Source organism: Lolium perenne, chromosome 1, assembly GCF_019359855.2.
Source record: "Lolium perenne isolate Kyuss_39 chromosome 1, Kyuss_2.0, whole genome shotgun sequence".
Taxonomy (NCBI): Eukaryota; Viridiplantae; Streptophyta; class Magnoliopsida; order Poales; family Poaceae; genus Lolium; species Lolium perenne.
Window position 1 is genome coordinate 54,855,178 of NC_067244.2, and position 21,023 is coordinate 54,876,200.

Genomic DNA, 21,023 nt, shown 5'->3' on the forward strand with positions numbered 1-21,023 from the left:
CCTCCCCTCATACCGAGATTCAGGAACACCAATCGGCTTAAGGTCAGGAAGAAAGTCAACACAAAACTCAATGACCTCCTCAGTTCCGTAGCCCTTTGAGATACTTCCTTCCGGCCTAGCTCGGTTATGAACATATTTCTTTAAGACTCCCATGAACCTCTCGAAGGGGAACATTGTGTAGAAATACAGGACCGAGAATTCTAATCTTTTCAACTAGGTGAACGAGGAGGTGCGTCATAATATTGAAGAAGGATGGTGGGAACAACAACTCGAAGCTGACTAGACATTCGACCACATCTTCCTGTAATCCTGACAAAGTTTCTGGATCCATTACCTTCTGAGAAATTGCGTTGAGGAATGCACATATCTTCACAATGGCTAGTCGAACATTTTCTGGTAGAAGTCCCCTCAATGCAACCGGAAGCAATTGTGTCATAAGCACGTGGCAGTCATGGGACTTCAGGTTCTGGAATTTTTTCTCCTTCATATTTACTATTCCCTTTATATTCGACGAGAAACCAGACGGAACCTTGATACTGAATAGGGCTTCAAAAAAGATCTCCTTCTCTTGTTTGGTAAGAGCGTAGCTGGCAGGCCCTATAAACTGCCCTGGATGATTGCCGTTTCGTCCTTTATGATGTTCCTGGTCCTCCCGTGCTTCTGGTGTATCTTTTGTCTTCCCGTACACGCCCAGAAAACCTAGAATATTCACACAAAGATTCTTGGTCAGGTGCATCACGTCGATTGCTGAGCGGACTTCCCGGACTTTCCAATATTCTAGCTCCCAAAAAATAGATTTCTTCTTCCACATGAGCGCGTGTCCATCAGCGTCTTTCGGAACAGGTCGACTGCCTAGACCCTTTCCAAAGATAACATTTAAATCCTTGACCATGTCAAATATATCAGCACCACTACGGGGGACAGGCTTCGGACGACGGTCTGCCTCGCCATCGAAATGCTTGCCTTTTTTCCTTAAGGGATGCTTGCGCGGAAGGAAACGACGATTGAATGGGTGCACAACTTTTATGCTTTTTCCCAAATATTTACTTTCAGTCTCATCTAAACAGTGTGTGCATGCATTGTATCCTTTATTCGTCTGTCCTGAAATGTTACTAAGAGCAGGCCAATCATTGATGGTTACGAATAGCAACGCTCGTAGGTCAAATTCTTGCTCGGTGTGCTCATCCCACACACGTACACCTGGTTTGGCCCACAACTCCAAAAGTTCATCGACTAATGGCCTTAGGTACACATCATATCGTTGCCCGTTTGCTTTGGGCCTTGGATAAGCACTGACATCATAATGAACTTCCGCTTCATTGACAACCAAGGAGGAAGGTTGTAGATACATAGAGTCACAGGCCAGGTGCTGTGACTGCAGCTCTGCTCCCCAAAAGGATTCATGCCATCTGTACTTAGACCAAAGTATAAGTTCCTTGCCTCACCCGCAAAATCCGGGAACTCTCTCCCGATGTTTCTCCACTGCCGACCATCAGCGGGGTGCCTCAACATCGCGTCTTTCTTACGTTCTTCCATGTGCCATCGCAACAACTTGGCATGCTCTTTGTTTCTGAACAAACGTTTTAACCGTGGTATTATGAGAGCATACCACATCACCTTCGCAGGAACCCTCTTCATGGGTGGCTCGCCCTCAACATCACCAGGGTCATCTTTTCTGATCTTATACCGCAATACACCGCATATCTAGCATTTATTCAAATTCTCGTACTTCTCACCGCGGTAGAGGATACAGTCATTAATGCATGCATGTATCTTCTGCACATCTAATCCTAGAGGGCAGACAAGCTTCTTTGCTTCATATGTACTGACGGGCAATTCATTATTTCTTGGAAACAACTTCTTTAATATTATCATCAATTTTTCAAATCCCGAGTCAGTCACACCGACCTCTGCCTTCCATTTCAGCAATTCCAATATGCTACCCAGCTTTCTCTGCCCATCTTCACAACCTGGGTACAACAATTTGTGGTGGTCCTCTAACATCTTGTCGAACTGCAACCTCTCCTTATCCGTGCCACAGTCTCTTCTTGCATCAGAAATGGCCCGACGAAGATCATCATCAACAGGATCATCTGCTGCCTGTTCTTCACCTCCTTCTTCTTCATTGTCTTCCATTGCGGTATCATCGCATTCAGAGAACATAGATCGGTACTGGTCATCGTTATCTTCTTCTTCATCGCCGTCTTCCATCATAACCTCTTCTTCTCCGTGCTTGGTCCGAACATTATAGCTGGACATGAATCCAAACCGAAGCAGGTGGCTCTTAATGTCTCTTGAGCAAGAGTAATCCTTCTCGTTCTTACATTTCAGACATGGACAGCACATAAAACCTTGCTTCGACTTGTTGGCATCGGCCACAAGCAGGAAAGAGTTCACGCCCTCTCTGAAAGCGGGAGCACATCGGTTACCGTACATCCATGGATGACTCATCTGCATCATAAGTACAATTATGTATCAGATGCAATCACCTTGCTAAAATTAGTTTTGTACGGACTATGTATATACGAGAAAATAGTTGCTAACCTTTTAGGATCAAAAAGAGGAGAAATTTTATCAAATAAAATCAAGTGGCATCCCTCACAAGCATTCCATCAAACACCTCTTGTGCACATGAAGAAAAAATAAGGTAGCATACACCTCCACCTTTGACCACCAAGGAAAAAAAATGTAGGGAGGTGGGGGGGGCTGGCTGCGTGTATATATAGGCATGGCCCTTTTGTCGCGGGCCGTATTACGACCCGCGACAAAAGGGGTGCCGGCAGGAGGCACCAGAGCTCAGACCCCTTTTGTCGCGGGTTGTGATACGGCCCGCGACAAAAGGGCGCGACAAAAGGCCCGACTCGCTCCAAATGATTTCGGGGCAACGTGGCCACGCCATTTATCGCAGGTGCAGTCGCGTCCGTGACAAAAGACTCCCACGAAAGCCCTGTTTTCCACTAGTGTGTATTGGATCCAGTTAGCCAATGTGCGTATGTATGCTGCAGGTGCGCACCTAAATTGATCGAGCACATGCATGTGATCGAGCTAGGTGCAGGTCTGGAAAGAAGAAAGACAAAAGATACATGACGTCGAGATATAGCTACGTACTTTAGTTATGTAGTTGGGTAGCCTTAGCTAGCGCGCCTGGAAAGATATACCACTATCTGTCAATCAGTCTTGTTGATAACAAAAATAACAAAGACCAAGAAAGTCATCATTATATATGCAACAGGTCCTACACTGGCTGCTTGAGGGTTGAGGCGTCAGCTCCTAGGGGCCCCTACCGCCCCGTCTCCCTCTCTCGAGTAAATGACGCAAAACTACTATATTATAGGCGATGATGTCTGAAAACTACTTTTTCAAATTCAGCGTCTGCCGACGGTTGGCCCTAAAATTTGGCTGTGCATGGCCACTCTCGTTGTCGCCCGCTAACAAGCTCACGCAGACACAGTTATTGGCCGCGTGTACGTTGATTATGTTAGGATCATGTTCCGCAGATTTGGTGCTCGAGGCTTATGCATATTTGTTGCATGAGTCGTTTGGGACATGACGACTCGTATATGAAGAGCATGAGCATCTCTTTGTGTTAATCAGTGCCAAGGCTAGAAGGAATGCATATGGTGGTCAAGCGATGCGACGGCAAGTCGTGGTTGAGGTTTGGTGGTGCTTCTTCAGTAGTATCGGGGCTAAAACTTTAGGTGAAAACTCTTGGTTTGGTCTTATTTGGTCATACCTGGGAAGGCGGTATTTCGCCATTGTTACCTTGAATGGATTTTGCCCAGTCTTGCTCTTGAGGATGAAAACTCATGATGTAATCTTTGATTGGATTGGGTGACAACAACACTTATGTGACAGAGATGTTGCTTTTAGAAAACTTTCTCTTAGCATGTATGTTGTTAGAACAGTGGTTGATGTCGTCGATGATTATTTGTTAGTTACTACTGCATTAGGCTGGCCATAGTGGTAAGTATCATGTAATACTATCATGCATATGATACTTGTGTATGGTCTATATAGTGGCTAGTATCATAGTTATGCTATATTTATTGCTTTTCAGAATCTCAATGTAAATTTATGCACAAGATTTGTTTGCCATTAACTTTTTTTTCTGGTAACATGCGCTATGATACAGTATCTATATATGTTACTCTAATCTCCTCTTTCCACCTTAATTAGCGACCACATCAGCATTTTTGTGGGACCAATATGCATGATACTAGTTATAATACTAGCACTATGGCTAGCCTTAGATCCTGTTTTTTTTCTCATTTTTTTTTAATAATTTGGCCGTGTACATAATTGACGTCTGTTACTCGAGACGGAGTGATTGATTAGTTGTATGCTGTTACTAGAGAAGGAATGATTGATTAGTTATATGCTAGATGGCAGTAAAGTAAAGTGGTTAGCAGGGTGCAGTGGCATACAAAAGGCGAGGAGAAATATACCTACCAGCGGCCGGTCGATCAAAGGTTCTTTTGTCATGATAAAGATTGAGGGAATATATTCTACTCCTGGTACTTAGCTACATGTATGCGTACTTGATGCCAATGAACTTCACTTGCTTTTGTTGCGATCGACCGGTGATTTTATATCTGTACTTAATTAGCAGCGTACGTACCTGCTTTTGTGCATCATAGTATGCATGATTTCAGTAGTCGTTTCCCAGCTCCAGTAGCTTTGGTTACCTGTCGGTGGGTGGATAGTACTGTCGGAGAATGATAGTGTCAATCTGTCAAATCCGTTCACCCATACTCTGTCAAATCCTTTTCCCTAATTCCCTTTCGTTCACTATAAAGCTATACGTATATATGTGTAAATACATACACACGCATACATGGAGTCAGAGTGCAAACAATAGTTTGAGGGCGCTACATTTGCATAGGAAGCTAGCTAAAAGAAGAGGCTGGTTGATTTGGGGGTCACATGGCCGCCGCGTGGGCATGCACGTCAGCACGTGCAATCAGTGAGTTGCTTAATTTGTGCGCATTGTCAGTGACGGGAGACGAGAGCATGTTTGCTGCCCGACATAGCCGATAGCTCCCTACGAGTGATAGCATCCACCGATAAAGAGAGCACGACATAGCAAAACAGAGAGAGCAAGAAGAGATTGGTGGTGGCGGCGCCTGTCCTGACCTGGTTCTGGGCAAGCAAGCAAGCAAGCAGGCGGCTCTAGATCAAGCTCAACTGACTGGCTGAGTAAGTATTCTCTTTCCAAATGAATCTACGAGCTCAGCTATCTTGTGTACGGGAACCACCACCGCCTTCTCCTCCTGTTATTCCTCTCCAACCTCTCCGACCCGGGACGGTGGAGGAGGACGATGCACCGGCCAACCGGACGGCATCTCAGCTGCGCCGACGCTGGCCACAGCCAACAAGCGTGGTCCTCCTCCGATCCCCTTCCATTGCATTTCAGTTCCACTCCTTCCCGGCATTTGGGACCTCACCGGATTCATGGCGACCCCAATGCCAGTTCTGTCCCACCTCCACCTGCTTTATGGGTCTTTCAGGTTCCCACCTAACAACATTTCCTCTCTCCTCACTCAATAACATCATACCTCCTTTCAAAAAAAAATACTGTGTTTGCTTTCTCATATCAATAGTCCTTAATCCATATGTCTACTTGATATTGGTGATTTCACTTAATTATTATGGTCATCTTGTAGTTTCATCATCCTACCTATATGGTGTGTTAACGTCTTTTAGACGAAAGACACTAGGTGTCTGGCTTTAACATCCCTGAACCCACCATACAACATGGGTTTAGTGCCTTACAAACTAAGCATATCAGGTAATGATGATTGATGATACATGATCAAAATAACTTGAGCAATTCCAGCTAACACCAACAGAGCTATCATGTTACAAAGGTGACGCTACGCGCAAGCAGTTAGGCATGTGATCTAGGTGGCGCGGCTGTTGTGTGCTCGGCCAGACGGCTGCTCGATTGGGCTCCTGTCCAACCTGATTATTTTGGCCGTGGTCCTCCAGAGTTGACGAATAAAATGCAGTTAACTGGATGGTTAGGGAATTTCGACAGTAAGCTTAGGGCATGGCCAATGCATAGCTCCATGGATGTTGCCTCGCAGCTTTATCTTTGTTCGGGTGGTCCAAATTAGGTTCGGATAAGGAGACAGCCTTTTCATCAGGAGGCAGCCTCTTCAGCCATAAAGTGAAAACTGGGTGAAAATGTGTGAGAGAAAAAGAAAAACCAAATCAGCTTTTGAGAGAAAGATATATTAATGGAACCATAACATGACATGCATATGTGAAAAGTTTTATCCAAACCTAGTTGGACAGCTGCCTCCATTGTTCATGCCCTTACTCCTAATCTGCCACAACGCCCAACATTGGAAAGTGAAATACAACAAGACAAAAACCCTAACAACATCTATAGTAGATATGCAAAGAGGGGTTGTACTAAACCCGCCAATTCAACCGAAGCCTCGCCCCGCGCACCCTCCAAAGTCAGTGCGTGGGACGGGCCCGTTAGTGGCGGGGACACCGGAGAAGATGGAGACACGAAGGCGACCAACTTCACCGGAGACGAGGACACAGTTGGCCTCAGCGTCGCTGACGAAGGTGAGGAATAAAAGTTACGGTTAGGGTGCGGGGAGCTCACTCGCTACGAGGTCTTAGGGTCATGATGCGGGTGGGGTGCGGGAACCTCGCCGGCAGCGAGATCTTATGGTTTCGGGTTAGTAATTAAAAAATGTTCAATCTCTAAAAAAAAGACAACACTGTGACGGCTAAACAAAAGAACATTTTTTTGAGATCGAACATTCTTTTCAAAATCTGAACATTTTCTAAATATGAATAGTTTTCGAATATGAACAATTTTTGAATATGAACATTTTTCATTTTTTTAAAAATCTGAACATTTTTCAAATTTAATCATTTTTGAATCCTAATATTTTTTGAATCTGAAAAATAAAAAGAAACAGAAAATAAAATAAACAGAAAAAAGAGAGACTTGGTCTAGTTCGGTAGTTAACCAACACACTCACACACGTTTAACGGATCACGAGAGGCCCAGGTCAGAATACGACCCATGGCCAGGTCATCTCCTGATAATTTCCGATTCTCAACAAAAAAAAAACTCCTGATAATCTCCCCTTAGCCGGCGCCACCCGACACCGGAGCGGTGGGATAAGCCAGATCCACGTCTCAGCACTCAGCAGCGCGGTGACGTATCGCCGCTCCCTCCAGACTCCAGAGCCTAGTCGATGAATCCCCCAAGGGTTATTATCGACGGACCGGAGCGCGGCGAGCAGCTCCTCCGCCACCTCCGCATTCCCGTGAGCGCCGAGAGACAGCTTCCTGACGCCCCCCATTCCCTGCATACGGCAGGGAGATCAGCGCGGTCGCCTAGGCTACCACGAGAGGGCTTCATTTCGGCCTCTACGTACGTACATGTATTGTCTCTCATCTTACATCCATTTCTTGGTTGTATGCTTTTATTGTGGATATCCATGCGGTTAGTTAACTGATTCAGCACTTATGGTGTATTGCCGCTGCTAGTAGAGTGAATGAGACTCAACACAGCCACCACTCCTATCAAAAATTCAGAATTAGTACTGCTCACCCAAGAGGCAAGACATTACTCAATGAAAGTTACATTCACCACCACTACCTCTTGCTCTTGTATGCACAAGTGTTCTCTGCATGCCAGGCTATTGTTTTACATTCTGAAGTTGAAGGAAACTCATGTATCTATATAATTGTTTATTTCATCTCCGTATACAGGGGAGCCAGTAGCATGAATGACATCCCCCGTGGCCAACGACCTTCAAGGAAGAATCGCCCTCTCTCAGCCTCAAGAAAACCATTCAAATGCTGCATCCAGAACAAATTCTGCTGGGCCTAGAGTGGGGGAGCTCACGCTACCCAATGGTGACATCTATTATGGCACACTATCCAGGGAAATGCAAATACCTGAGGGCACAGGGCGGTACATCTGGGCCGGGAGCAGCTGCGTGTACGAGGGCGAGTGGAGGAGAGGAATGCGGCATGGCCAAGGAAAAACTCTATGGCCATCGGGAGCCACCTACGAAGGCGAGTACTCTGCCGGATACATGGACGGTGAAGGAACGTATGTCAGCCCCGATGGCGCCTCTTCTTACAAGGGACAGTGGAAGCTGAACCGCAAGCACGGCCTCGGTCTTCAGACGTACCCCAGCGGAGACATGTACCAAGGTTCCTGGATTCAGGGGCAGATGGAAGGCCATGGCAGGTATACATGGGCAAATGGCAACAGTTATGTTGGCACCATGAGAAATGGGCTCATGTCCGGCAAGGGGGTCCTTACATGGAACACCGGGGAGTCGTTCCAGGGGAACTGGCTTGACGGCATGATGCACGGGTACGGGCTGTATACATGGGAGGACAGTGGATACTATCTTGGAACCTGGACCAGGGGATTCAAGGATGGAAGTGGCGCATTCTATCCTAAACATTGCAGAGTTCCCACAGCTCACATGCTCTACATTGATGATTTGAGGAAGAGAGGTGTGCTTCCTGACATCTCAACTATCCTTCAGCAATCCTCTTCCTTCAACACTAAGGCCGACGCGGATCAAGAGTCTGCGGATGCTAGTTTGCCCAGTAGAAACTTGAGTTTTGGGCGACCGCCTTCGAAGAAGCCGTCTTTACAGAGACGCTGGAGTATCGGAGTGGCTATCGAAAAAATCATCGGCCCTGAATCTGGTGCAGCTTCTGAAACACAAGAAGATATGGCTGGTTCTGACTTCCCTATACTCGAAAGGGTGTATGCGCAGGGCGTTCTTATCAGCGAAGTTGTGCTGAATAAGAGCTCCTCGGATTCATCCAAGAAATTGAAACGTCGCCAGAGCAAGATGACGAAGGATATCAAAAGGCCTGGAGAGGCAATCATTAAAGGACACAGGAGCTATGATCTAATGCTTTGTCTGCAGCTTGGAATCAGGTAAAGGCTAATATAAAAGGCTTCCTGATTGAAATTTTAGCGACTTCCTTTTCTACGTTGTTATTTGTACGCAGTTGTCCTATGGTATTTATATGGAATCTTCCGATGAGTGCAGTGTTTTGGAGCCCGATAATTTGAAAATTTCGAAAACTGTATTTTTAAGCTTTAAACATCTGATAATTAGCACGTATTGTTCATTGAATTTTAACCATATAGGGAAGAGGATTGTGACATATACCAAGTTACAAACGTGTAGCCTAGAAGACCAACCGTGCATCTTTTTTCATTGACCAAACTAGTTCTGACTTTCAACTCTTAGAAAGATCACTGCTTTTGACGCTCTTAAGTTTAAGGCGCCATTATGGTAGAGAAGGTGACTGAAAGGGTTCTCCCCATCTCTATAGAAACCAGCCGTGTGTTCTTTTTTTTCGCGAAAACGCAAAAGCCTTGCGTTTCGATGCATTGATAGAAAAAGAAGGTTTATATGTACAAGTCCAAGAGAGGACCACACCACGCCGTACAACTCAACCCAAAAGACCTAATCTAGGGGAGAAGTTGGCGAAGCCCCCGGGCACCCGCGTCCGCCCACTGTCGCGCTTCGGCCTTGATGTTGCGAAGTAAGGAGGTCACCGAGGGACGCGCATTGTCGAAGACCGCAGCGTTCCTGTGCTTCCAGATCCACCACGCCGTGAGCATGATGAGCGACGAAGTACCTTTACGCAACTGGCGAGGTGAGGTCCGCACCACCAGCAACCACCACTACGCGAAGTCACCCTCACCCGTGGGAGGCCTAGCAGTGGATCGAATCCACGATAGAACCTCAAACCAGATAGTCCTCGAGAAGGAGCACCCAGTCAGAATGTGCGCCATAGTCTCAACAGACTGGTCGCACAGCGGGCATCTTGTCGCGTGGGGCAAACCCCGCCGCGCCAGACGCTCACTCGTCCAACATCTATCCAGGCAAGCGAGCCAAATGAAGAACCTCACCCTGGGTGGCGCCCAGGATTTCCAGTTGAGCCTCCAGGAACCTGATAGTATCGCCCCCTGGAAGAGGGCGTCGTAGCAGGAGCTGGAAGAATACTGGCCATCCGTCGTCCAACGCCAAACCAGCCTGTCTTGGTCCGGAGATAACAACACATCCCTCAGCCTAATCCACAGCCGTGTGTTCTTTTCTTTTCTCTGTTATCAACATGAGAGAGTCATGTTCTCTTGTTGAATACCAACTAATTTGTTTTCTTCTGATCAGCAAAACATTAAATATGATTATATTACTCAGGTACACGGTTGGAAAGATTACGCCAATTCAGAGGCGTGAAGTGCGAGCTTCTGATTATGGCCCCAATGCAAGTTTCTGGATGAACTTCCCAAAAAAAGGATCACGACTGACTCCTGCACATCGTGCTGTAGATTTTAAGTGGAAGGACTATTGTCCAATGGTTTTCAGGTTTGTTGTCTCCGTTCCCCAGTTTTCATTTAATTAAGAGTATATTGTTGATCAGCTATGTTTTTCTGTTCATATAGTGCAGCCTTATAAACTAGCTTTATAAGTAAAAGTAAATTATAAGGATGTCATGAAGTATCCTGAGAAGTTCAACTACTTAAAGTATCACTCTGTTGGAATCTCTCTGAATCTTATTCTACAATGCTATTGATTGCTTATGAATTTGGAATTTATTGATTGCTTCTCAACTCGTAAAAATTTGAAGTTTCATTGTTTTAGTAGCTAGTAACTAGTGAGACACCCTCACAATATTATTTCCTATTTCAACTAATTTCTTGTTAGTGTTTGATTACAGAAATTTGAGGGAGATGTTCAAGATTGATACAGCCGATTATATGATGTCAATTTGTGGAAGTGATGCTCTTAGGGAGTTATCTTCACCTGGGAAAAGTGGAAGTATCTTTCTCTTATCACAAGATGACCGGTTTATGATCAAGACCCTTCGAAAATCAGAAGTGCAGGTTCTTGTTTCTGTTCTATACTTTTATGATAAGCACTGTACAATACCTGTTAGTTGATAATATATGTTGGAAACTTAGCATGGCCGGGTAAACTGGCATAGACCAAGCAATGGGATCATGTCATTTCTTTTTGAAAAAGGAAGGACAAGCCTTCCAGGTTCTGCCTCCTTGGATGGACACAGCCGTAACTTTATTAAAATGATGCCAGCAGACCAAAATAATTGGCTTACATAGAAAAAAACAAGACCAACATCTGGTCTCGTGACAGTAAATATATCTAACAAGACTATATGTGGATCAAATCCATGGACAAAACAATGCCGGAAGCTAACTAAGAGCATGATGCTCGAAGACAACGCCTTAAAGTAGAAAGCACCGCTCGTCTGGCGATGTTGCTGGGTCTAACCAAGAGGTACATGTGGGGTTCATTATCACACCAGAAGCGAAGCATTGAGCCAGTACCTTCAACAAGGACACACCGTATGCACGACCATTGCTTGATCCATCTGGAAAGGCTAGATCACGAGTTTTTCTTTTCTTTTCGAGAAAACAAAAAACTTGCGTCTCATGCATTGATAGAAAGAAGTTTTACAAGCCTAGAACTAGGCCATTACACCCAACACTCGCGACAAGCTACAAAGAGCCGTTGGGATAAAACAAAACAACAGACACAACCACAACAACCAATGGCCTCTATGTCTTCCATGCTTGCACTCAGTACACGGCATACCAGCTGGAACCTCCGCTAGCGAGAAAGAGAGTCCCACTCTTCAAAGAAGGGCAAAGTAGGGTTGTTCCCGATTTGGAGAAGGCGGCTGCTTAACAATGGTCGCGGACTGTTAACCTTGCACTACCGCCGAAGACACCCCTGTCGTGCCATGGCGACCTTGAGAAGGCCTGATCCGATGTGACCGCAACAATGAGAGGAGATGGCCCCGGCAGGCCCGAGAAGGGCACGCAAGGCATCCTGCGGACCCTGCAGTCATCAACCATCAATCATTGCCCATGTCTTGAGCACTGCACCACCTAGCACTTCCACATACCCTGTCTATTGCAACGGACACCCAACTGCTGAGAAATTGCCCATCGGCAGCCCTTCTGCATAGATGATGCAGAACGGCGAGCCAGTCATCGTCCTCATACCAACTGCTAGATCATGAGTTTTCACCCAGTGAGCGCGCACACTCATCGTTGACCGCGATGCTGCCGGTGAGTGCCTGCCCAGTGCCCACAAAGAGCATCGCGCTAGCCACTTCCTATACAAAACCAAAGGAGAGATCGGCGGAAACAGATTGAGGACATCACCTGCACTGCATCCAAGTTGCCGCACCATCATCAGAGATTGCAATCCTGTAATCTAGGTCTTATTTCTTTTCCTTCGAGAAACCGGTCTCCTTGCCTACCCAATCAGAATATGCTCTTTTGAATGATCTGGTGATTGCTTGTCTGTCTCAACACTTGATCAGAAATGGACATGCCTAATTATGATCCAGGAATTTTAGCTTATGTGACTACTACGCCGAACATGTTCCTATATTTGTGAATTAGTTACGTAGTGAACTTATCGATTTATCTTAACAATTGAGTCAAACTTATCATTTAGTTCATTTGTTTACATGTGCAACTGATTTTTCTTGGCATGATATTTTCATGTAGGTTCTTTTGCGTATGCTTCCAGACTATTATCGGCATGTCCATACTCATGAGAACACACTCGTAACCAAATTTTTTGGCCTCCATAGGGTGAAACCTTCAAGTGGTCAAAAGGTAATGACACTATAACTGTTATTTGTGCTTCCTTGTCGCTCTATCGCTTCAAAAAATATGAAAACATTTTGAATTTGTGACTTGTTTAGTAACTTCGATCAGTAGACAGTAGTGCATTACAAACGATATGGAATGATCATGTTAAAATAATTATGTTGGATTTTCAAGGGATGTACTTTGATAATTTAAAAAAATGTCTGCATTTTCCACCATGCCAAGATTACCGTTGATGGTCAAAGTTACATATGTTATACAAAGTTTTGCATATTTATGAACATGGGTAGTATTTTTCTGTCAGTCCTTAAAGGATTTTAGTTTTCACATCTAATATATTCTGGTTACCTCTTTTGAAATAATTGTTGGTATTGAACCGTTGATTGTGATTGTTTGTATTTGCAGTTTCGATTTGTAGTGATGGGAAACATGTTCTACACAGCACTTAGAATTCATCGAAGATTTGATTTGAAAGGTTCATCTTTGGGTCGTTCTACCGACAAAATTAAAATCGATGAGAACACGACTCTGAAAGACTTGGATCTGAACTACTCATTTTATCTTGAGCCTTCATGGCGGGATGCTTTGCTTAAGTAAGCATGTTCTCGCTGAAAAAAGCAGCTTAACAATTCTCGTGGCCAGTTTTCTGTGTAACAACCATATTTCTGTTCTCATTCTGTGTAGACAGATTGAGACCGACAGCGAATTTCTAAAGAAGCAGGGTATAATGGATTACAGTTTACTTCTTGGTTTCCATTACCGGGCTCGTCAAAACCTACAAAGACGAGCATCATTTCATGAAGGCATTTTGGCGGATAAACTAGCTGTTCTTTCAGAAGAAGGTAAGCATGCAATTGTATCTTCATTTCTGTGAGTAAGTTGTCACCAATTAATCCAATTGCCTTTTTTTTTTGGCTTGCTGGCATCCATGATGTAGATGCAGTGGAGGAGAATTCCACTTATAACTACCAAGAAGGGCTGGTTTTGGTACAGAGGGGTAACGACCAAAAGAGCAAAGTCGACGTTGGCCCTCACATAAGGGGAAGCCGCCTGCGTTCGTCGTCTGCTTGTTTTGAGGAAGTAGATCTCTTGCTTCCAGGCACAGCAAGGTCATTGGTTGATTTCTATTTGGTCAATTCTCATGCTCTTCCAATGCTGATCTATGTTTGAGATGATTGAATTTGCTGTCAAATTTGATAGGCTTCAGATTCAGCTAGGGGTGAATATGCCCGCGAGAGCGGAAAAAGAAGAAAAGCAAGAAGATGGCGACAAATCGTTCCATCGGGTGTATGATGTGGTGCTGTACATAGGGATCATTGATATTCTGCAGGAGTACAGCATGAGGAAGAAGATTGAACATGCATACAAGTCCATCAAGTATAACCCCTTGTCAATATCTGTTGTCGAACCTCGATTCTACTCGGAGCGCTTCCTCAAATTCATTCACACCGTCTTCCCTCAGAACTCGTCCAACTGACAATTCATCTATCTTTCCTCCTCCTCCCAGGCAAAAAGATGTAGAGTAAAAAAAAAATTCCAAGGAATGTGTTCTGCTGTAATGTGTATGGCAAGAATAATGTAGATAAATTCAAGGAAATGCATTTGTTGTGTTGCTATAATAATATGACACGTGTCTGTGAACCAATCCATACATTTGTCCTTCAGTTTATCTGATATTAGAGCTTGGCTAGTTGCCATAATTAGGCAAGGTGATGACATGTACCATTCATTCACCTCTCATCTCTATAAATTCAAATTCAAATGCAAATGCAAGTGACCAGGCCTATAAATTTATAATTCCTTTCGACACAGATCTCAAGCTGATCACAGCACCAGAACAGTCACAATGGCCAGCACCCACAAGCAGGATCTAGCAGCTCTCCTAATCCTGCTCACCGGCACACACCTCATCGCCACTACGGTGGTCGCCCAGAAGGCAGTGGAAGCGCTGCTCGTTGTTATGGCTCAGGCTATGGCTAGAGGCCAATGTGCCAGGACATTCTAGGCCAGAAGCCCCACACAGTCTGGCCCCTAAAGAGCCTGGTACTCCTCTGGACAGTCTGGGTTCCCCTGTTCTAGCTTCTACGTCTTCAGATTTAACATGGAATTTTTTACTTCGACTTGAGAAAGTTGAGGATATGAATGAAATATGACCCGTTCCCCCTAGCCAGATATGATTTGAGGGCTGTAACAACAAGGAATTTAGTTGTAGTAGCAATCAAATAGAACATTTTCTCAACTAAAATGGCACATAATCAGCAGGCACCTCATAGGCAAGTCGACAAAGGAAAATTATACTAAATTGTCCCAGTCCATTATTTATAAGTTGATGATACGATGCAACAACACAAACACTGTTCCCGAGAGGTGACTCCATGTGTTGTACCCAGTACATACAAATCCAGCTCCTATCTTATCCCGCCCAACATGCTATATCATTCACCATACAATTTGGACGGATCTTTATGTTGCACTTATTCGGATCTTACTCATACCCACCAGAACACAACATGGGGAATATATTTGCTGCTCATCGTAGCTGGAAGAAGGATCATTAAAGCCGAGCTTTTGCTAGCGCAGCAGGCTTGAAGCTTGCAATCCCGGTGATTTCTCGTCCAGTCACCAGGGCGTTGATGTCGTAGGTACCCTCGTATGTGAAAATCGGTTCCAGATCACAGAATGCCTGCAACGGTTGAGATTGTTACGAGCCCAGCCTTTACATGAAACGAAAAATGAAATGGAGAGGACACATGCTACTATGGCTAATAGTTATCCATCAGAAAATTCTGAAAGGTACTCAAATTCACAAATCCAATCCGCCATGTTAGGAGAAAATTAGAGATGTTAGGACCATACCTTTGCTACCAGAAAATCAGCCAAGATACCATTGCCACCCAATAGCTCCCGACCTAGAGAAACTACCTCCCTTGACTTGCTCGATATCCATGCCTGGATTCAATTGTTAATCAGTATAATCTACAAGCAACAACAGCATGCGACGCAAACAAAGATACCATTTGCTAGTCATGTAGCAATTTACGAACCTTGCCTAGACTAGCATGGCCTGGTGTCATTTTGCCAGACTCATAGAGCTTGCACAGGCGCCAGCCGACAAGAACCATTGCTTGGATGTTACCGAGCATCCGAACAAGCTTTTCTTGATTGAGCTGAAAGGCTGCCAGTGGAGCGCCAAACTGCTTCCTTTCTTGCAAATACCTATTCAGTGGCAAATGTGCTAGTCAAAATTGGTGTATATATGGTACAAAGCTAACTGAATGCACTGCAGGAAAGGTGAGGGCTGGACCGATGGCACATGTCGTAGACGCCCATCGATATGCCAATTGGCTGCCATGCCACCATAATACGTGACATTGCGAGGACCTAGTCCAGCGGGACAAGAGTAAATAAGATTACACGAGCAAGCAGAACATTCCAATATGCTAACAGAGAGCAGGGAAGTTGGCGGTGGCATGTACCTTGCTTATATCCTGAAATGAATTGATGCCTGTTAATCTGTCTTCTTCTGGGACAAATACTTTATTCAGAAGAATATCGCCATTCTGAACCATTCTGAGTCCAATTTTGTTTTGAATTTTTGTGGCCTTCAAACCAGGAGCTCCCTTCTTCACAATGAATCTGTAGAATATGTATCAGATTCATCATTCGCATGTAAGTTTTGAATTTATCAGCAAAGAAATAACCTCATACTGATATGTACATGATATCAAAACAAATGCTATAAACAATAATCCAAAACAAGATGATTACCCATTTAGTTGCTTTGTGTCTGCATTCCTAGCTAAAATTACGAGCACATCTGCAAACGTGCTGTTACCTATCCAGCGTTTTTGGCCATCTAATTGCCAACCGCCAGGTACCTTAAAAAAATAACATAACCTGATAAGAAGGTAGTAAGAAAATTTCAAATGGTTCTCAAATACAGCTCTCTTTTTAGCTGAAACCAGTACGAAGGCCCCCACAGTAGAATTCTATTAAAAGAGGTAAATACAGTGATAAAAATAAAACCTTGGTTGCTGAAGTTTTCAAGGCGCTAGCATCACTACCGTAATCTGGCTCTGTTAAAGCCTACAGAAATCGGATACACTCTTATGAACAGAATATGGTAATAATAGCACGTTTAATATTGTATATATAGGCTACTGGATAATGTAACTCACCCAGCAACCAACAGTTTTCAGTTGAGCTAACGATGGTAAGTACTTCTGCTTTTGAGCCTCTGATCCACAAAGGGCTTTTCTTCATACAAAATCCAGAATTAAAACACGAGCTCAAGTATAAAAGTTGTTGTTGGTCAAAGTCTAACAGAATAAAAATCATAATATTTCGAAAAAAATGCTAGCTTTACCAATTGTGGACATTGCCAAAGAGGAGTGCACTAGAATAAATGTGGAGCAACTTGCATCAACTCGTGCTACTTCTGCTATAGAAATGGCACTAGCTGTAACTGAGAGTCCTGGGCATCCATATCCCTGTAACGTCAAAAAAATTGTAAACAAAGACAAATCTAACGTTGTACATGTGGGTCAAATCTAACATTACAAAGTATAGCACGAATAGAAGATTGAGTGGTTCGTACCTTAGTGGTACTTCCTGCTAGGCCAAGAGTTGCAAGTTTGGGGATGGCATGAAATGGGAACTCTGCCTTCTCCCAGTACTGCAAACGAAATATGACAAAGTTTATGACACATCAAGCATTAGATTAGCACAGCAGCTAGTACAAAGAAGATAGTATGTAACTATGTGGTACAAGGTTTCAACAGTTTCAGCAACTATATGTTATTTCTCTGAGACGATGAAATGGGTTGGGAAATTTCAGTAGCAAGAACATACTTCGGTCATAATGGGTGCGATTTCTTTCTCCGAAATAGCGCGGACTTTCTTCCTAAGCGCCTTCTCTTCATCGGTGAGTAAATCATCAAACTGGTAGTAGTCCGACACTGCAAGCAACAATTGATGAACTTACAACAAGGCAATGTGTAGCACAGTGCATAATTCACGTTCAATCAAGGTCCACAAGAAACAAGATACAGTGCTGAATTACATAACTGACAAAGAAATAAATTTATGTAGTAGGCCTATAAGCAGGTGGAAGATTGTGAAACGAGAGGATCAACTACTTCCGCTCTCTCTTTAATTTTGGTGAGTGGTCCAGATCCAACTACTTTGCAACAACAATTAAGGAAAATAATATGCCCAGGCTGTACAGGCAAAGTTGCTAAGTTGCGAAAGCGACCAACCCAATGATCAACAATTCCAAAGAAATGCATTCTTAAATACAGAAAGCATATCATGTTTACTTCACTGGAGATCCGGATCTCTTTCTTTATTACTTTCTCGCTGCCCCCAATTTTAAATTGAAAATGACTCTCAAAGAATCCTATTATTTTAATCGAACGGATCCTGTTATCATTATCGAATTGTTGAGAACCAACCAAGTTTCACTAGGTTTAACCATAAGAACACATTTAAAAATCACAGCATAGTTGCAACAATTCTAACCCAAAATTCAAAATACATTTCTAGTCTCTGGGTGTCTAATAAAAAGTGATCATGACCCTCTTTTCCTCAAGAACAAATCGGATTTCCTTCTAATGTGATGATAACTACACAAGGACGGATAGAACAGGGCACTATCCTCTCCAAATAGATAAACAGGACAGTTCATCTGAGAAAATTTCTAATGACCCTAAACATAAAAAAATGACCTTTAGCAGTATGTGCATCTAAAACCTGTAATTAAACCCGAAAAAAGGGTCAACGCAGGAAATCAAATGAAACAGAGCCGGAGATCTCACCGGCGGGAGGGAACAGGGACGCCGGCGTGGCCTGCGGGAACGCGAGCGAGACTTCCAGAGCCGGTAGCCCGACCTTCCCTCCGTCCTCGCTCTTCCCCTCTGCGCCACCGCCGCCGCCTGCACGATTACGAAATCAAATCCCCAGACAGAACTCAATCCAAGCGCCAAACCCACTAGTTCTGGAGCTCAGTCCGCCACCCACCTCGCAAGCTCCCCATATCCGCGGCTCAACCGATAGATCGCGGGCTAGTCCGGGGACCCGAGCACGAGCAGCTTCTTCCGATCGAGGTGGAGTAGTAGTAGTGGAGAAGAAGGGGACGACGGAGAGACGAAAAGCTTTGGTAATGGTAGCTATCCAGCCATTTGGAGAGTTAATAAACGGTACGTACGCCAACCCAGCTACGCGGGCCCACTAGTCATGGAGACAACAAAACTGGCTCACCGGCGCGGGGGACTTGCGTGTACGCAAGGTCGAGGTCACTGACAAATGAGACCACTCCTATAGCTGGGCAAAACTTGGGTCGGGCCAGGCTTCGGGCCGGGCTAAAAAAAGCCAGAGGCAAAAATCTAAGGCATGGCCCCATCCGTCAGGCCTAAAATTTGAGCACGAGTCCGGCCCAAAGCCCAAAAAGCTCGGCCCAGGCCGACTACATCTTAAATCATGGTTGGCCCGAAGCCCGGCCCAACCTGACAATCAGGCTCAAAATCTCAGCCCGAACCCAGTCCGACATACAATCTTGGCCCGACCCAGACAGGGATTTCAAGCCAAGCTGGGCTGCCCATGCCCAACTATACTCCCATCTGAGAGCTCAAGTGGACCCGAGATGTCAGTATATAGTTTCATTATTACCAACCTTGGGCCATGCGGCGCAAGCATGGCCGTTGGAAATGGGAGCTTCCCACCGCCATGTAACGAAAAATATCACATGATACCACCTTTCAAATGATACCATGATATCATGTCTCAAAATTTAAATTTAAAAGTTTCAAAAAAAATTGAAAAAATATTGTAAATGTTCACAAGATACACAGGGAGAAACGATAAAGAAAACTGGTATGTAAATCGTGTCATTTATGTTGTTCCCCTTTTGTGATGCTATTCATGTGGGATTTGTCTTTATTGTTTATTATTTTATTTTGAATTTGGTTATATAAAGTTAGAGATTGCAAAACACATCTTCCTCCTAACACGCACCATTATTTTTGAAATTTTTAGAAACATGAATTTATATTTTGACAAGTATTATTGTGGGGCAGTGGCGGAGCCAGCAAAATGAAAGGGTGGGGCAGCCCAACCTATATATTTTTCTATAGAAAATAAAAAAATCTCGGCCTAAGCTTGGTATGCCCCACCCTAACATAATGGGCTGGATTTGCCAGTGTTGTGGGGTGCTATCATGTGACATTTTCCCCGTCTCGTACTCTCACTCAATTGGCCTATTACTAATTTCTAACCTTTTGCTTTGAAAAAGATGGTCAAACATCCTACCTTTTGCATTCGTGGATACACACAACCACGCTATTAGCGACAAGGTAGACATAAGAAAGTCGGGCTAAATCGGCATACAAACAAAGTGTAAAAAATGGATGGCCATGGCAGACCTACTATATGTGATGATAAAACCATAAATTCAATCTTGAGTGCATATGCTTCTGTCACCATTTTTTTGAAATGTCAAAGAAAAGAATTGAGAAAAATCTCACGTGTACATCTCAACGTTTTATATACGCACGCCAAGTTTCGCAGAAACCCGACATTTTTAGGACATGTATAAAAAAAATAAAGATGACTCGTGAAAAGCATTTTTAGCACAAATTTTTGTTTTGTTACACAGCTCAGAGCACATAGAACATCAAGATATACATTCTTTGTGTCATTCTTTATATTATAAATTAGTTTAAAATTTATTTTAAGAACATTCGAACGTATGCTCCTTGGGATTGTCCAAAAGAAAACCACCTCATTCTTCCATGCCCAACAGCTTCGAGAATGACGGTACACACTCGTGCCGAGTTACTTAAGTTCAACCTGTAAAACCAAGACAAGGATTTTCATCTTCGATGGCAGATCAAACCAATCAAGGCCTAGACATAAACACGGCGCCTTCAACAAGGATACAAGGCAAATATGCCGTTGTCTGGTCCAAGCACTGAAGGCTAGGTCACTCGTCCTCGGTCCGGGTATGGAGGGGTTTTTCATCACCGTGGATCTTCTAACATGTCCTTTATACACATTGCTTTGAGCGAATTCATTGTGGTTTCATAGGGTGATAACCACATATGCCACTATTAGAGATCATCTTACTCATGCACCGACTCGGCCACAGTTATATTCAGTTATAACACATTAATATCCATCCACCTCCCGTGATGTTCCTATCTTACAAGCCGGGGGGGGGGGGGGGGGGGCGAGTGAAGCCGTGAGCGACCACCTTGATCCACATGCTCATGACCACCTTGATCCACATGCCCATGAGAAACGGCCGATTTGACTGTTGTCCTCTGGTCTGGCCCGGAGGTGCTTTACATGTGCCAAACATGAC

General features: G+C 44.2%; 2 protein-coding genes across 4 annotated transcripts; one reads left to right on the forward strand and one right to left on the reverse strand.

Moving 5' to 3' along the window:
- Positions 1-4,991: 4,991 nt before the first annotated feature.
- On the forward strand, positions 4,992-14,309 carry LOC127292679 (phosphatidylinositol 4-phosphate 5-kinase 9). Of its 3 annotated transcripts, none has more exons than XM_051322127.2 (9): positions 4,992-5,196; positions 7,744-8,941; positions 10,218-10,385; positions 10,738-10,903; positions 12,560-12,670; positions 13,070-13,257; positions 13,349-13,506; positions 13,602-13,773; positions 13,865-14,309. In XM_051322127.2, exons 2-9 carry the CDS (start codon positions 7,761-7,763, stop codon positions 14,139-14,141), a joined length of 2,421 nt encoding a protein of 806 aa, XP_051178087.1. In that variant the 5' UTR covers positions 4,992-5,196; positions 7,744-7,760; the 3' UTR covers positions 14,142-14,309. The 3 variants fall into 3 exon arrangements, with proteins under 3 accessions (XP_051178087.1, XP_051178101.1, XP_051178093.1); XM_051322141.2 differs by lacking the exon at positions 4,992-5,196 and adding an exon at positions 7,193-7,412; XM_051322133.2 differs by lacking the exon at positions 4,992-5,196 and adding an exon at positions 7,193-7,402.
- A 556-nt stretch (positions 14,310-14,865) lies between these two features.
- On the reverse strand, positions 14,866-18,829 carry LOC127292707 (acyl-coenzyme A oxidase 4, peroxisomal). Its single transcript, XM_051322158.2, has 13 exons — positions 18,683-18,829; positions 18,481-18,597; positions 17,516-17,622; positions 17,262-17,339; positions 17,031-17,154; positions 16,843-16,916; positions 16,691-16,750; positions 16,433-16,542; positions 16,141-16,300; positions 15,969-16,045; positions 15,709-15,880; positions 15,521-15,613; positions 14,866-15,347 (listed from the first exon to the last, which is right to left on the reverse strand). The coding sequence occupies exons 1-13, from the start codon at positions 18,696-18,698 to the stop codon at positions 15,219-15,221; spliced, it is 1,317 nt and encodes a 438-aa protein (XP_051178118.1). The 5' UTR covers positions 18,699-18,829; the 3' UTR covers positions 14,866-15,218.
- Positions 18,830-21,023: the final 2,194 nt, after the last annotated feature.

Coding starts and splice junctions, on each gene's coding strand:
- LOC127292707 (XM_051322158.2), bottom strand. Junction 17,340..17,515: donor TCGCACCCATTATGACCGAA/GTATGTTCTTGC, acceptor TTTCGTTTGCAG/TACTGGGAGAAGGCAGAGTT. Junction 16,301..16,432: donor GACACAAAGCAACTAAATGG/GTAATCATCTTG, acceptor CATATTCTACAG/ATTCATTGTGAAGAAGGGAG.
- LOC127292679 (XM_051322127.2), top strand. CDS start 7,761: ATGACATCCCCCGTGGCCAACGACCTTCAAGGAAGAATCGCCCTCTCT. Junction 8,942..10,217: donor TGTCTGCAGCTTGGAATCAG/GTAAAGGCTAAT, acceptor TATATTACTCAG/GTACACGGTTGGAAAGATTA. Junction 13,774..13,864: donor TTGCTTCCAGGCACAGCAAG/GTCATTGGTTGA, acceptor CAAATTTGATAG/GCTTCAGATTCAGCTAGGGG.